General features: G+C 36.8%; 1 protein-coding gene across 1 annotated transcript; it reads left to right on the top strand.

Moving 5' to 3' along the window:
* The first annotated feature begins 1,943 nt into the window (after positions 1 to 1,943).
* LOC139133894 (cytochrome P450 3A8-like) lies at positions 1,944 to 14,605 on the top strand. Its single transcript, XM_070700669.1, has 13 exons — positions 1,944 to 2,090; positions 3,186 to 3,279; positions 4,097 to 4,149; positions 5,003 to 5,099; positions 5,589 to 5,705; positions 7,505 to 7,593; positions 8,565 to 8,713; positions 9,248 to 9,381; positions 10,078 to 10,245; positions 10,856 to 11,076; positions 12,089 to 12,226; positions 12,596 to 12,758; positions 13,449 to 14,605. The coding sequence occupies exons 1-13, from the start codon at positions 2,020 to 2,022 to the stop codon at positions 13,524 to 13,526; spliced, it is 1,572 nt and encodes a 523-aa protein (XP_070556770.1). The 5' UTR covers positions 1,944 to 2,019; the 3' UTR covers positions 13,527 to 14,605.
* The last annotated feature ends 1,795 nt before the right edge of the window (positions 14,606 to 16,400 follow it).

Genomic DNA, 16,400 nt, shown 5'->3' with positions numbered 1-16,400 from the left:
ATTTGCAAATGAGGTGTTTATTTAGTTGACACTGCTCAATGCTTCATGGGACTATTAGATATCTATCAGATCAACATATGTAGCACGTTTCATCAAATTTAATGATGTAATTTGGGAATAATATCACTAATAACAAATTTAATTAAATATGCAAACGAACCCTTAATTAACTTGATACTACTCAATACGTCATGGGACGATTAGATATCTCTCAGATAAACTCCACAGGGCCTCACAAGTGGCTATATAAGTCGATATTACAGCGTTTTTCTTTCTTTTTCAATGTTACAAATAAACTGGCTGAGCCTGAAGAGCACAACACTTGTGTAGCTGTCTTTTGTGTAGCTTGTATTGGCATGTATAGTGCGCCCTCAATAGGGAGTGTGATCATATGTAAATGCGACCTTTAGTTCCGTGACCTCTAGCCATTCCTACTTCCTGTCCTCGCTATGCTTACAAACACAGCGACGTCAGTAAACACAGCGACGTCTGTACGCATGGCCGGCCATAAGGAGAGGGAAGGCATGGCTGGAGGTCACAGAACTAAAGGTCGCATTTACATATGATCATATTCCCCGTTGAGGGCGCACTATACATGCCAATACAAGCTACACAAAAGACAGCTACACAAGTGTTGTGCTCTTCAGGCTCAGCCAGTTTATTTGTAACATTGAAAAAGAAAGAAAAACGCTGTAATATCGACTTATATAGCCACTTGTGAGCCCCTGTGCTCAGATCAACATTTGTAGCACGTTTCATCAGATTTAATGCATTTATTTCGGAGTTATATGACTAATTACAGATCTTCATAAAATATGTAAATGAGCTATTTATTAATTTGACACAGCCCAATGCTTCTCAGTACAATTAGATGCATATCAGATCAATATCTGTACCAGGTTTCACCGATTTAGGTGCTGTAATTTCAGAGTTGTATACCTAAATACAAAGTTCATTCAATATGCAAATGAACCCTAATTATCTTCACACTACGTAATGCTTTATACCACAGTTAGATAGTTGTCGGATCAGTATGTGCAGCAGATTTAATCAAATTTGGCGCATTTATTTCGGAGTTATATATGACTAATTACAAAGCTTCATAAAATATGCAAATGAGCTGTTAATTAACTTGACACTGCCCTATGCTTCTCAGTCCAATTAGCTATATATCAGATCAATATTTGTTGCATGCATCATCAAATTTGGTGCAGGAATTTTAGGGTTATGTCACTAATTACAAAAGTTCTTTTAATATGCAAATGAGCAGATAATTGTCATGGCATTCACAGTATCATCATAATGTTCTGAGGCTGTCATCTGTGAAAAGTTTCATGAAATTTTGTGCAGTATATCTTGATATATGTCGACATTGCCATTATTGTTTCCATATGGAAACCATTATGTGAAAAAAGATACGTTATAACTTCATTAATATGCAGGCCATACTGACCAGAATCTAATCATTTCTTGCAAGTAGCATATAGTACCTGTCTACCAAATCTGACTTGAATCTGTACAGGCGTTTTTGAGTTATCGTGTAAACAGACAGGCAGACACACACTCACACACACACGGACAGACACACAGACATCGCTATGACATTAGCTCACGTGTGTTAACACGTGAGCTAAAAATATTATTTCGCGTGGTAAATTGTTGTAATCATTTTGACGTTTCCTTACAACTACGCCGTTTTAAGCATTTTATCAGTTATCGTAATGGGAGTACCATATATATCAGAATTGTAACATTTATCACGTAAGTATGACAGAAATCAAATAATATCATGCAGGCAGTCAAAACATGTGCGAGTTATTTCGATTATCAAACACCGTAAAGTAGGTCGGTTTCGCCACCAATATTCTTCTCGAACGAGTCATTCAAGTGCTCTGCAGAAAAAAAGTGAGCGACCTCTATGTTAACCGTATACGTACACGTATACAGCACTTCCATTACATTTACACAAAGTTGCACTGAACAGTACACATAGATTTGTGGCGTGACGTTGACGAAATCATGGAGTTGTGTGGCTTTGAAGTATCTGCCTGGATGCTGCTTTGTGTAATAGCACTGGTCCTGTTTTACTTGTAAGTATTTGACATAACATTTTGTTCGGAAAAACAAAAGTCGATTAGCGTCTCTCGGACAAAGAGAGAGCGAGTTAAGTGTCAGCAAAAGGTTGAACTCGATGACGTGCTCAGAAAGGGAGATTGTAAGCCCGTTGGTTAGAACACTCCTGACGTTTACATTTGCCGGACAATAACTCGAAATATCTGTGTCAAACAACAACATCTGACATTCAAAACGGCCAAGTAATGGTGAAGAAAACACTAGTTTTACGACGAGTCTTTTGTCAGAGGTGTACAGAAGGGTATCGTCTATACCGCATTTTTTAAAACTTGAGGTCATCAAAACATTCTACATTTAAATTAATGAAACTATGTTTCAGTTTTCTCATCTAAATTCGGGGCTACCGGTTTTGTTTGATGAAACAAATGTTGACAAATGTAACAATAAGGTTAGGGGCCTCTAAGGTGAGGTAGGCAGATTAAAAGGTTGGAGAATATGTAACGTAATGGCGCAAGTGACCCATTTCGGAGCTTGGAAACCAAATGTCTGCTTTGAAGTGCAAAACTCCCTTCGTTAACCATAATCATGTGAGGGCAGTGTTGCCTTTCCGGGACCGCAACAGTGCAGCTGCTAAAACCGTATGAAATCAACCATGAATATCGTGCACAATTAACAGGATATAATATAGATAAAAACTATAGAACGTCGAGTTAACTCACGCCATGTCATGTAATTCTGAAACAGTACACCGACATTGCAATATTCACCATCTTGTTCAGTGCGGGCAATAGCCTCTGTTCGATATGTTGTCAGTAAATATGGGACAGCCAACCAATGAAAACAATAGAAATATATATATATATATATATATATATATATATATATATATATATATATATATATATATATATATATATATATATATATATACTGAAGAGACTTCAGTCCATGCACAAAATAGCACATTGCATTCTGTGATTTCTATAGATTCGGCAGATAGAACTTCCTTCGTGACCAAAATTTAAATAGTCGCTGAAATGTACATCATAGCAATACTACATCAGATTGAAAGAGAACCAAACGCTTACAGTTTGTCGTCATGTCTATCGTAGGTATGCAACATGGCCATTTTCCACATTCCGAAACATGGGAATTCCTGGACCAGCACCGTGGCCACTCGCAGGAAACTTCATTCAGTTGAGCTCGGTGAGTTACAAAGACCTGGCTATGTCCTACTCAGTCAATCGATCAACTTGCACCTCTACATATCTGTCTGTCAGTCTGTCTGTTTGTCTGTCTGTCTAGCTGCCTTTCCATGTCTCTTAATGTATAGCCACATCGATTATCCGTCTATCCTTCCGCTTGGCTGGCAATAGACGTTGGTCCATACATTAGTCGTTTCTATCTTTCATGATCCAAGCCGTTCTATTATTTTAAGCGTCCCACTATCTTTCCATGTCTTTCGTTGTTTGCCTGTCCGACTTTATATTTTTTTAGTGTGTTTACGAGTTCCGGAGGATCGCTTTGAAATAAAGGGTTTTATTTTACGGCTATTTTTAATCACATCGACATAATTAAGTCGCTCGAGTACGTTATTATAGCATTAATGCTTGACAACGTCTATACAGCGTTCACATGGCAAAATATTGTAGCCAAAAATAACATGCATTTCAGATCTAACAAATGTAAGCTGGCATTTGGGGTATTCACGTAAAGTTTAAAATGGCGATTCAATAACTGAAAGATGGTATTCCGCATCTATATTGTTGACGGCAATCTTTTGTATATCAATTACAAAATGCTAGCGTAAACATTTGAAGAAGTGCAAAAGTTCGATCTTTTGTTTAACTTGAAAGGGGTACAGACATAAGTTCCCCGCGTCTATGCATCATTTTAAGAGTCCACAGTTACCGTTTTGAAACAGATCGCTCTACAGATATGGTTTGCTGGCATTTAAAGTTACCGAGAGGTTTGAAATAATTTGTTGTAAGCGTTTGATTTCGCTACATGTTTGTATTTGTAGGGTTTCCAAGACAAAGAGATGGAGTGGTACAAAAAATACGGCAAAGTCTTCGGGTAAGTGATAGGTTGACATATGACTAAAATCGAAAACATTAATTTCAAGGATATTGTCATGTCCCACCTTGATGCTGTTTAAGACAGATCAAAATCATACGCCATATTAGTTATTGAACCAATCTTTTTGAGATCGGGGATTTGGCCGAGCGAATTTGTCTCTGGCTTCTCCGCTAGGTGACTGCATGGGTACCGTACGTTGTGAGTTGGAGCCCTATTGAAACCATCGTATTTGCTGAAAGATAATCAGAAATCAATTTTGCTTTTGCATGATTCAATGGTAACCATTTTGATGATGCTAACTAAATTTTAAAATTCCAACATAATTGCCATCGCAACGTAGCATTAACATTTACATGATTGTAGTTCCTTTAGACGAACGTTACAACATCTGTGATGATGATATCATTGAATTAGTACAACATGCGTATGATACTTTACATCATCAAATTGGCTACCATATAACGATGAAACATCAACATTGATCTTTCGTTATCTTTCTAGGCCATATTATCGCCAATGTGTTAATTTTGCAGCGATCCTAAGCTTACAAACACGTATTTGGGAAAATTATTTTTCTGACTGCAAAATAGTTGTGAATGCAATGCGGCGTTAAATTGACACCACTGCTACCCCTTCTAGCCAACTTCGACTGCAAATCGTCGATTAGTCCTAGGATAACGAAATGCATCTTGCAGTGCATTTGCTGGTTAAAAAAATAATATCATTTTCGCTCTTGTTTATACAGGTCAATAAGGAAGCAATGTTCGTCGTTTTCTATTTATTTTTTAAAGATTTTTGTCAATATGGCTTGTAAATATCCCCATTTACGAATTTGAAATTCTTTACCCAGGATTTACGAAGGGCGTCAACCAGTGCTTGAAGTGGTAGACCCTGAGATGTGTAAGCAGATTTGCGTCAAGCACTTCACCTCCTTTTACAACAGAAGAGTGCGTATAATAATGTTTAGCGAAACATTCATTCTTGAACTTCTATTCTGTACGAAATTTCAATGGTTTAAATCCCTGTTTTCGTCCGACATACATCAAGAAAACCCAAATGTTCGGAGATGTGCTTGCTTAGAGAGGAACGGCACATTCTAGTCAATAGGCACTTCAAAAGCTAATTTCAACATTTATAAGGGGTCATGCAAAGCACAGAAATTTCACACACTGTGGTCAGCTAAATGATATTAATGAGTGTTTAATATGCAAAAGAATCAATTCTAAACCACTACTGGCATTATGATATTACAATTAGAAAATAACATAAGGAATGACGACGACATGAACTTTTTCATTTTGGATGTGAAAATCAATGTGCGTATTGAGGTAAACAAACTTTTTTGTAATTGAGCATTTAATATAAACTTGCATTGATATGCCTGTAATGAAATGACAACGGTCGTACTCATCATCAATGCTTTCCTCTTTCCACAGCGTCTACCACTTGAAACTAAACCTTTTAACCATGCACTGACGGTCCTCGTTGATCAAAATTGGAAGAACAAGAGAAACACTCTCACACCAGCTTTCAGCGGATCGAAAATGAGAAAAGTAAGATAAAGTCCAGTTTCTGTCTAGCTTCACGCCTAATGAAACACGAGAAGGAAAAAAAAACAGTGTTCAATCAGAACATATAAGAAAATGAGAGCAACTTTACACATCGTTTTCTACCTTTGATATTGATGCGGTATATTGACTCGATCAATGTGGTTTAATGATATGGAGAAACATGGCGAGACACCGGTGAATCGATAGTGCTTTGACCCTGGTCATGTTATCTGGGTCCCTGGGAAAGAACCGGTTATGTGTTAGAGTGATTCATATTAACGGTGTTTCCTTCATCTGTCGCTCGAATTGTTTTGTTATCCCACATGTTAATTTGATAGTAGCGATTGTTCATCAAATAGAGATGCTAGTATGGTTATGTTGTGGTCTGAACTTTGAGTGGTTTGTTGGTCGGACCGTTCGTGTTTATTTTTATCCTCGTGCTTGATTTGTGCCTGAACGAGGATGTCTTTTATATTTATTTTCCTTTTGTATGCTATGATAGGTTTTTCTGGAAAAACTTTAGCCAGTGTTTGATCGGCTTCTATTATTTTCCAATTTTTTGTTAGACATTGTTTGATTTGACTGGTTTTGATGAATGGACTGAAGGTCGTTGTGTAAACCAGTTTTGTTCTTATGTCATTCTCCTTATCTTTATCGGTGAGGTATCGTTGACGGTTGGTGAGATTAACATCTTTCTTTATACGAGATATATCTTTTTTCTATAATCTCATTGTTGGTTTGTTTCTATCTCATGTCAATACACTTTTAATTTGCATGTTAAATGAACTTTTCTTATTAGAGTGATATGTCCAGATATAGTGTTTGATGAAACATGGCATAGATGTTGATCTCTGAGTACTGTAATACTGTGTGAAGACATTAAAGGGGAAGTTCACCAAGGATGATTTTTACATATGTGCAAGCTTTGTGGTCACTTACCCCGGAAAAGCTATTTTCGCCATTGATAACTCTCGCAACTTTTTACAAAAACCGATAAAAAAAGTACAGGAAGTTGTCCATGTAATTTGCATCATGGGAAAAAGCTCCAGGTTTGGAGCTTGCATCATGTGATATGGAAGGGACCATCTTCGGACAGGTATGGCCCCCACATTGTCCACTCACAGTAACACAGTAGTAAACAGCAACACAAAATCTGACAGTGTATAGTTTATTATAAGTGATTCATTGTTCACGCAAGGATACTCAGTATTAACAAATGTTATGTAAATACGCACAACCTGGTTTGAGCATGAGTGAGTGGACAATGTCATACTCATGGGAAGATGTTGAGCTTACATTGCTTTAACAGTGAATAAAGACATTTATCCTCGCTCTCCAAGGATTTGTAATCAAATTACCAATAAGTGGAAAGCATGTAAAGATACAAATCGCCCAGCTTGTCAACTCAACCTGCACATGTGTAAGCTGACAGGTGAATTGTTGTTCTTTAATGAAGCCGGGACACAGATTCAAGCTAACAAGAATTTTCAGAACATATAGAATTACAACGTAATTGTTTCAGATTTCCTTATAGATTTTGTTGACAATTGTGATATGTAAATGATCATACGCAGTTCAGAATAGACAATTTTTTTCAAAAAAGATGTATAAACATAACAAGCCTAAAAATAGCGCGTTCGAGGTATCACAATAGAGAGGACTGGCCATAGAAATAATATTTCATGAATTAAACTTGCTTGTGCAAGGTTCTTATCTCGAGTAACTGTAACACACTGTTTTACAACGGCATTAACTGCACGTATACCTCCCGTAACAGAGCATATCATATTATATTTTCTCAGATGACTCCCATAGTAAATAATGCTGCGGACACCATGATAAGAATCCTTGGTAAACACAGCAAAGACGGAAAGACAGTACAATGCAAAGAGTAAGTCATTATCTCTGAAAGACTCCATGGAATAATATTCCTTACTCATATTTTTCGTCGAATTTCGTATGAGAGCCGATGGTCATAGCTCCGCTGCTCCCTGGGACAGGCCTATTTCAACGTATAGATATACATTATATGAAACGTGGAATGTCGGTGACCCATGAATCGAGTACTGGTATTTCCTTTCATAAAAAGAAAACTGTACATTTAGCAAATCTGTTGACCTGAAGTTGTCGTTTTTAGTTACTATATACTATTGTCTATAGAAGATATTGGAATAGGTATCTGTCCGTCTTCCGTCGTAAGTCTGCATGTCTGTATGTCTGTCTGTCTGTCTATCTGTCTGTCTGTCTGTCTGTATGTATGTATGTATGTATGTATGTATGTATGTATGTATGTATGTATGTATGTATGTATGTATGTATGTATGTATGTATGTATGTATGTCTGTATGTCTGTCTGTCTGTCTGTCTGTCTGTCTGTCTGTCTGTCTGTATGTATGTATGTATGTATGTATGTATGTATGTCTGTCTGTCTGTCTGTCTGTCTGTCTGTCTGTCTGTCTGTCTGTCTGTCTGTATGTATGTATGTATGTATGTATGTATGTATGTATGTATGTATGTATGTATGTATGTATGTATGTATGTATGTTTGTGAGGATATCTTCCACTTAAATATCTTGAGAACCACAGATCCAAAATATGATTATGACAAACTATCTTGTTTTCGTTTTTTTATATCATTGAAAATATGCAAATAAGCTCAAGATGCAGGATACAGGATATTGATGAATGTCTGTGTATATAGGGGATATGTATGAGCCATACTGAAACAATTCTTCTACCATAAGAATATTGCCAAAGGACCTCTGCACTCACTATATCAAGTATTATGCTATGTACGTCCTCTGTACCATCCATGTCTATAGTAGCTTGAGGGACATAGGCCCTATGTTTTAATTTCCTCAGCATCTTTGGTGGCTATGTGGTTGATAGCATTGGCAGTGCTGGATTTGGAGTTGATGTGAACTCACAAGAGCAACCTGGCCATCCATTTGTCAAGCATGTCAAGGAATCTTTTTCCTTTGACTCTTTAAATCCGGTGTTTCTGGCTCTTAGTAAGTAGCTTTCGAGTGAACGATATCGCTAAGTGCATGTGTCCTGGTTTAGGAATGATCATGACATGTAAACTAGTTCGATTACTCCTACAAAAATCATAATTTGAATAAAAAATAGTATACAAATTATTGACGGAATAATAGTAGTTTTGATTGCTTAGAAAGTTTCGCCTTGTGGCATTTATTGTCAAGAATAATATTTTTATTTCTATTCGAAATACACTTGCTAAAGCTTTTATTCTCCAAATTTGATTTGGATGAGTTTCGATTGCGCATCTGTTTAATCTGACTGTAAGATCAACTGATTTCAGATCACTTTCTGTTGTCTGAAGATTAGTATGCGTAGGATAGTAATTTATCCATCTTTATCTATAGAATAACCTTTGACATGAAGTTGATCAAACATGGTCATGAAGCATCAAATATACAAATTACGGTGTGTTGTTAATATGTGAATATCAACACCTTAATTCTGCGTTGTGTTTACACTAACCCTCAAATTGCATTTTATTTTACATCTCAATCCAACGGTAGTCCTCTTCCCGTTTGTGATGCATATCCTTAACTGGCTGAATGTTGGAATTTTCCCGCGAGCAGCCATCAATTATTTCGTAAATTTAACTGAAACAACAGTCGAAATACGAAAGAAACAAGATCCCTCAGAGAAGGTAGGAAAACGTCTTCGTTACTAATTTCTTTCAAGACTGTAGATTTCTCTGTCGTAGAGAAAATGCAAACTGACTCCAGCGGGTAAGTAGCATTTGCTATGTGAAACAACGTAACGAAATATGATTGAATTTAGAATCTATAATGAAATTGGAAACAAATTGTCAAGATAGAAGAATTGGGCAGACAGTCCGGGAAATAACTAGATATAGTAAAGTTAAATTTTTACTATATATAGTAATGTTGTCATCACAATGCTTCTGCTCTGACCTTAACCTGGGCTGTTGTAAGCGACAAGCAATAACCAAGATGGTAGTCCATATGAGACAGTCGCAAGCTAACAACTGATTTTCTGTCGATTTCTATCGTAAAATTAATTCAATCGGTTGTTTTACCTACAGTTCGGATTATTCGTGCTCCGAAATTTACAGAAGTGTAAATTTTATGCATATTCAGTGTTTGTAACGTATGCAGTCATCTGACCTGAGTCTAGATCAGCGTACGCTGTTTAGCCTTGTTTTAAAAAACATACCCTATATGATAAATATTCGTCACATGAAGATATTAATTAAGTTCCCAAACAGACAGAAAAATGGCAGACATCAAAAAGTTCAAATACGAAGAAAGCAAACCCTACATATTGTGTTCACATCAATGTTTTTTATGTTTAAAATACATGTACATCTACTTTTTACTAGAAAGTCGACTTCCTCCAGCTAATGTTGGACGCCCGTGAAGTATACGATCAGTACATCAAAGAAAATGAAGAAGAAGAAGATGAGAATGGAGTACAACTCTTTAGAGATGGAAAATCAGACACACATGATTTCCATAAAGGTTTCACAAATGATGAGCTCCTGGCGCAGGTAAGAAAACTAGAAAGCAGTTACATCTCACTAAAGAGTGGTTTTCCTCGTTAATATTTTCTGGAGTGTATACCAATTTATTGATACCAAGATATATCTTTAGACGAGCAAGAAAAAAATTGGAAAGGTTTTCTTCAGGTTTACATGTCTTCATTTCGTTTATGTATTGACTCGGATTTCTTCCAAATCAGTTCTCATTCATACATTTCTGTTTCAGAAACACCATTATGTAGATGTCAACTCGTGAAATACAGATATCAACAGTTTTTTAAAGAATGTGGTCTTCACGACGAGATTCACAATGATCTGAGTTTGTCATTATTTTTACTTGCAATTATTGATAAAGTTAAAAATTTTAACTTTATCAATAATTGCAAAATAAATAATGACAAAATCAAATGTGAATCTCACATATACATGTGAAGTAAATTTCATCTCTTCTGCAATTTAAATCCGTTATTGTGTTGACTTTATTATTCTGTATAATGTACAATCATTAGGTAACAAGTGTAACACTGATCTTTTAAAGAGACCAACTAGACATAAATGTTCAGTCACACTCGTACACAATACGAAAGTCACGGCCACATGATAATCGTCATCTTTGTAGTCATTGTTATTCTTCGGAGCTGGTTATGAGACAACGAGTACCATGATGAGTTTTCTTGCTTACTCCATGGCAACCAATCCCGACGTGCAAGACAAATTGTGCGCTGAAATCGATGACGTAATGGCAAACTATGACGAAGTTACTTACGACGCTGTGTCAAAGATGCCGTATCTGGATTTGGTTGTTTGCGAAACTCTCAGGATGTATCCACCAGGCATAAGGTTAGGAGAAAAAAAACATTTGTCATTAAACATCTTCGAAACCTGAAAGTATGATTGTCAACATCTAGGTCTCGACCTATTTGTCTGTAAAAGCGGTGAATCGTTTCTGAGTGTAATCTTATTCCATGAATATACCAGGTGCAGCCAACGAACTATGCACTTTTAAAGGGGTCCTTACTATGATAAGATATATTGTACATGACAAGTAATGTGAACTGACTAATTTTAAGTCAAGAGGGTAATTAATTTTCTGTTCATAATTTGCCCTCCCACTGAAAATTTTTCGACTTACCCTGCCGCACTCAAACTTCATTTTTTTCCCGATCCCCACATATTTTTGCCAATTCCCCTCCCCACTGTGATTGTTTGGAGCTCCCCTGCCCTGTGGTGAAAAAAATTGCTATTTCCCCTGCCGTGGAAATAATTCCCCTCAAAATTTTGTCATTCCATTTCCCCTGCAGACATGAAGCTACCCTACCCTGTGATGAAAAAAAACTGTCGATTTTCCCCTGCCCTGAGAAAAAATTTCCCCTGAAAATTAACATTCTCATGCAGACACATACTGCAGTGGCCTTGTATTTGGTTTCCATCTCGCAGTACATAGAGTGAGATGTGGGATCAATCGATAGGCTAAGTAGTCTGGGTAACCTTTAAAAGGTATAAGTACTTGCACTGTGTCCTCATCCCTAGAAACACCATGGCTGAAAATCCCCTGTCCCCGTTTTAAAAGTAGTTTCCCCTCTCCTCGTTTTTCGCCAAGCCCTGTCCCCAAGACAATTAACCAATATCTGCCCTGCCCGACAAAAAAAACTAAAATTTGCTCCCCTGCCACCTAAAAATATGTCCCCTGCCCTAGCAAAATTAAAATTTCCCCTGCCCTCAAAAATTGCTTCCGGAATAGCTTTTTCGATGAATAGCTCCGTTGGCTGCACCTGATATACGTTGACCTGTCTAGGAGATGTTGTGCAAACTACTGTAGCATGCTGCTAAAGTAATGGATTGATTTTAACAGATTTGACCGAGAGTGTAATGAGGATGTCACAATCGAAGGAGTTCACATCCCGAAGGGAATGATTGTTGCTGTGCCAATCTATGTAATCCATCACGATCCGAAGATCTACCCTGAACCTAAGAAATTTATCCCGGAAAGGTAGGCGGTTGATTTGTCATATCGCAAGTACATCTTCCCTTGCCACACATTTCCGATGTCAACGATGAGTCATTGATACTACCAAAAGCTTATTACTGTCTTCTTAAACAAACAGTCAAAAAATTCTTTCAAGCAACTGTTCCCTTGAAGTTCTCAATATTTTTCAAATAATCGGGCGTTATTTAATGGCTATGTACTAATTGTTATAATGTACTTGTACAGCATTTTGTTTGAAAAAAACAAGGTTAATCCTAATGCGAAAGACAATAATAACAAATGTGAGATACACATCACCAATAATGGTGAAATATGATATTACTCACACATAAATGTTCACATTATTTGCAAAATATTATGACATTTCTTTAGATTTACCAAGGAAGAGAAAGAGAAACGTCATCCTTACGCATGGCTGCCATTCGGAGCTGGTCCCCGTAATTGTATCGGAATGAGATTTGCCTTGTTGGAAGCTAAGATTGGCCTGGTCCGTATTTTCCAGCGATTCACCTTTGAACCTTGCGTCGAGACTGAGGTATGAATAGTTCAGACCTCTTGTTTCAACGAAAAAGCATCTTAAGGTGGTATGCGCCTCCAATGTGAAAGACTTAAACTTTTGTACAAACTTTCCTCAAGGAATATTTCAACCATTCTCTTTCAAAATCAAGAATAAAAATCGGGGACACCGTGCAAATTTTAATACTAAAGAAACAAATTACCTGACATCTACCGATATTTTAAAATCAAAATGGCCGCCATCCCTGTGTTAACTCTAGGGAGAAAAATAAAATTTTCGAATTTTTAAAAACTAGGACGGTTAAAAGATTTCTTACGCAAAGGGCTTTAAAATGAGCCCCCGCAAATGGTAGATCAGGAAAGAAGTGAAAAAGTTTAAGAATCTAAATATCTGTCCCAGAGGCGCATTCTACCGTGAGTAAATGGCATGACATATGCCACATAACAGATGGGGAATGATGGAATCATTTTAAGCATGTACACAAACGTTAACTTAATGCAAACTTTTTGGTAAAGTTTGAACGTTTAGAAGTAGAATAACTGAATGATGAAAAAGATTGATGATGATGATGATGATGATGATGATGATGATGATGACGACGACGACGACGACGGTGGTGCTTACATAATCTTGTTGATATTGTTACTATGGTTATGGACTTTCTCTGATGCCTTTAGAGTCTCATGAATGTTTCCGACCTTTTATTAGATACCCCCAAAGCTCGGGAAGGCTGGATTTCTAACACCACCGGCCGGTGTGAAGCTCACCGTAAAGGAAAGAATATGAACTGGAGAACTGTTTTTATACCAACTTCACTTATTAAATTGTTGAAGGATGTGACTCAGTACCTATGCGCAAACCTAGTAGGTGTTATGCAACTCCTGCAGAATACGGAGAAGGAATCCTGATTTGCCTACAGAGAAGAAGCTTCGATATGAATTTGTAATGCTCATTTTACGCAGGAAACATTGCATATATTCCATTGAATACAGAGCTCTGTACACGTAGCATTTCTTGAATCTATGTGATATTATTGTCATCAATTATTGCAAAATAATTTCCACCTTCATATGTCAGTGTAATATTGTTCATACATGTTTTCAGAGTAACTACTTTTTGAATAGTAACGTTGACTTGCTCCGTTGAATTCACGTATTGAAGAGTATTGGAAATTGTTTTAACAATACAGAAGAGTAATATTGCTGAGAGAAAAATATGCAGTATACATAATATATGAATACATAAAAAACATAGCCGTAATATCAGAAATATCACAAAATGTAGTGTTTTTTGGAACGGAATCTATCGGTCATCATCTAGTAAATTTACCCCTCCAATGTCGGTAGAACATAAATAGCTCATACATGTATTCAGAGCGCAAATTTTTTTCATCTATATGTAGCTACTGTACGCGCAGAAAATGTAAACACGTATTGCGCAGTTGTTCGACGCTGCCTTTTTACGATGCACGTAAGCTTATAAATGTTCCATTATAGTGGTTATAGAGATGCCATCAGCAGTTTGATGAGCCATAAATCCTTTGTCATGTTATTTTATCGATTCGTCATTTTCTGTTCAGTTTTCACCTAAATCAGTTACTCTCAGCTGGCTTGACTATCCAACGGCGGTTGGGACGATGCATGATAGCCGTTGAGAGAATGTGAAATCGTAAATTCATGAATGCATTTCGCCTAATGGTGAAAAATTGAGCTTTATGGCTTTTCCAAAAAATATGTTTTTGAAAGTTCAAGACAGTACCTGGAATTTGCAAACGTTTGAAAAGATTGAAAATTCTAGAAGATCATTTGTAATTTTTCACAGATGGTAGAAAATAAATTATTTCGTTTATTTCGTTTGTAAAGTTTCAGTTTTGTGTTGTTTTGCAATGATAATGTGGGTATGTCATTCACTGCATGAACTTGAAATGTATGACGCGTTATATTGATTTTCTGTAATATTCATGGAAGACGGTGACTTTTAACCACCGTTTCATAAACAAATCAATTTCTGTGACCCAGCTTTTTTCTTTAAACCTTCATCATTCACATATATACCCGATTTCAAATATCCCTAATCAAAAAGTATGACAATAGTTTCAATTTTTCTGATCAGGCAAGAGTATGCTTAAGGTAGAATGCACCTCGGGGACAGAGATTCGGGGCTTTCAAATTTTAGCAATTCTCTTCTTACCATTTGTTGGGATCCATTTTAAAGTTCTTGGTGAAATAAAATTTTTCACCGGCTTAGTTTTTCGAAAATCGAAAATTTTATATTCCTCATTAGAGTTAAAACAGAGATTGCGGCCATTTTTATTTCAAAATATCGGGAAATCGTAGGTAATTTGTCTCTCCAGTACAACATTTTGCACGGTGACCCCTGATTTTTATTTTCTATGGTTTGAGCAAAAGTTGTTAAGTTTTTTACTTTCGAGGCGCATATCACCTTAAGCCAGTTTCACTGCACCGATTTTGTTATCTGTTTGTGATTTATTACAAATCTGTAATAAATTGGTTTTCGTCTGAAAGTGATTAACAAAAATTATGGTCGTGCAATATAGACGACGGAATTTCGAATTACATCTAAGTAACTGTTTTGGCAACCGACTTGCCGAGATAATTTTTATGTCACAGTGTCATGTGTATTCATTCTTTCAAAACATAGCCGTTCAAAGGTATTGGATTTTTATTTCCGTTTATACCACTCTAGGTCATGTGACCTATAATTGTTCTTGCAGTGCATTTATTCTCATAAACTCACAAGGTTCCTATTGTATTTATGCAGATTATATTATCGGCCACTTTTTCATTTGTTGACATGATCACCACACTTTTAATAATACAGATAATTAACATATCAAAAAGGGTGGTGATAATTTATCAACATATGAAATAAAGGGTGGATGATAACAAAATCTGCATGTAAGTAGAAATCACCTGAAAATCCAGGATTCCAACCATTCATACGCATTTACAATGAACACAAAAAGCCATCTTATTTTGAAAGGCATATAATTGGCATTGTCTAAAATGGAAATTCATCTTTTTCGAGCCGTGTCCAGTGTGAACCAGTATACAACTTATAGATTACTTTAGACACGTACAAATATACAGCGCAACTTGGCAGAATTATGACAAGAAAACTTTCTCCGACAACTTACATTTCTTCTCGTGTGAACGGCCGTGCTTGGTTTTAGTCAACCCCGATACCACGTCTATCAATGTTTAATTCCATCAATTGTATAGTGGCAATCAAGAAAGATGTGCGTATCGCTGGTGTTCATAAAATTCAAGTCTCGCCGACGACATTCGTCACGCAAATACCTATGAATGCTACGATACAAAGATCTCAAACTCTGTGATGGATATTCTTGTCCCTTCCACTCGACGAACTTCAACAATGAAACGACAAAGCCGGAGTGGAGTTCCCTCGCGTCTATATCATACGATAGTGCAGGCACAAATGTGAACACTTCACTACTTCCTCCGCCTGATTTACTGATACGTTCATTCCTCATCCGACCCCAGGTATCGCAGACTGTAACATCCTAGCTGCAAAATTGTAGCTCTACGGTGAGGCGGTCGGTGAGTTTTGGTTTTTGCGACCGACCGCCTCACCGTAGAGCTACAATTTTGCAGCTAGTAACATCCCAGTTTGTTGCTC

This window comes from Ptychodera flava, chromosome 5 (assembly GCF_041260155.1).
Source record: "Ptychodera flava strain L36383 chromosome 5, AS_Pfla_20210202, whole genome shotgun sequence".
NCBI lineage: Eukaryota > Metazoa > Hemichordata > Enteropneusta > Ptychoderidae > Ptychodera > Ptychodera flava.
Note: the sequence above shows the minus strand (reverse complement) of the source record. Positions and strands in the feature narration are given on the sequence as shown.

Coding starts and splice junctions, on each gene's coding strand:
- LOC139133894 (XM_070700669.1), top strand. CDS start 2,020: ATGGAGTTGTGTGGCTTTGAAGTATCTGCCTGGATGCTGCTTTGTGTA. Junction 7,594..8,564: donor AAGACAGTACAATGCAAAGA/GTAAGTCATTAT, acceptor TAATTTCCTCAG/CATCTTTGGTGGCTATGTGG. Junction 9,382..10,077: donor AACAAGATCCCTCAGAGAAG/GTAGGAAAACGT, acceptor ACTTTTTACTAG/AAAGTCGACTTCCTCCAGCT.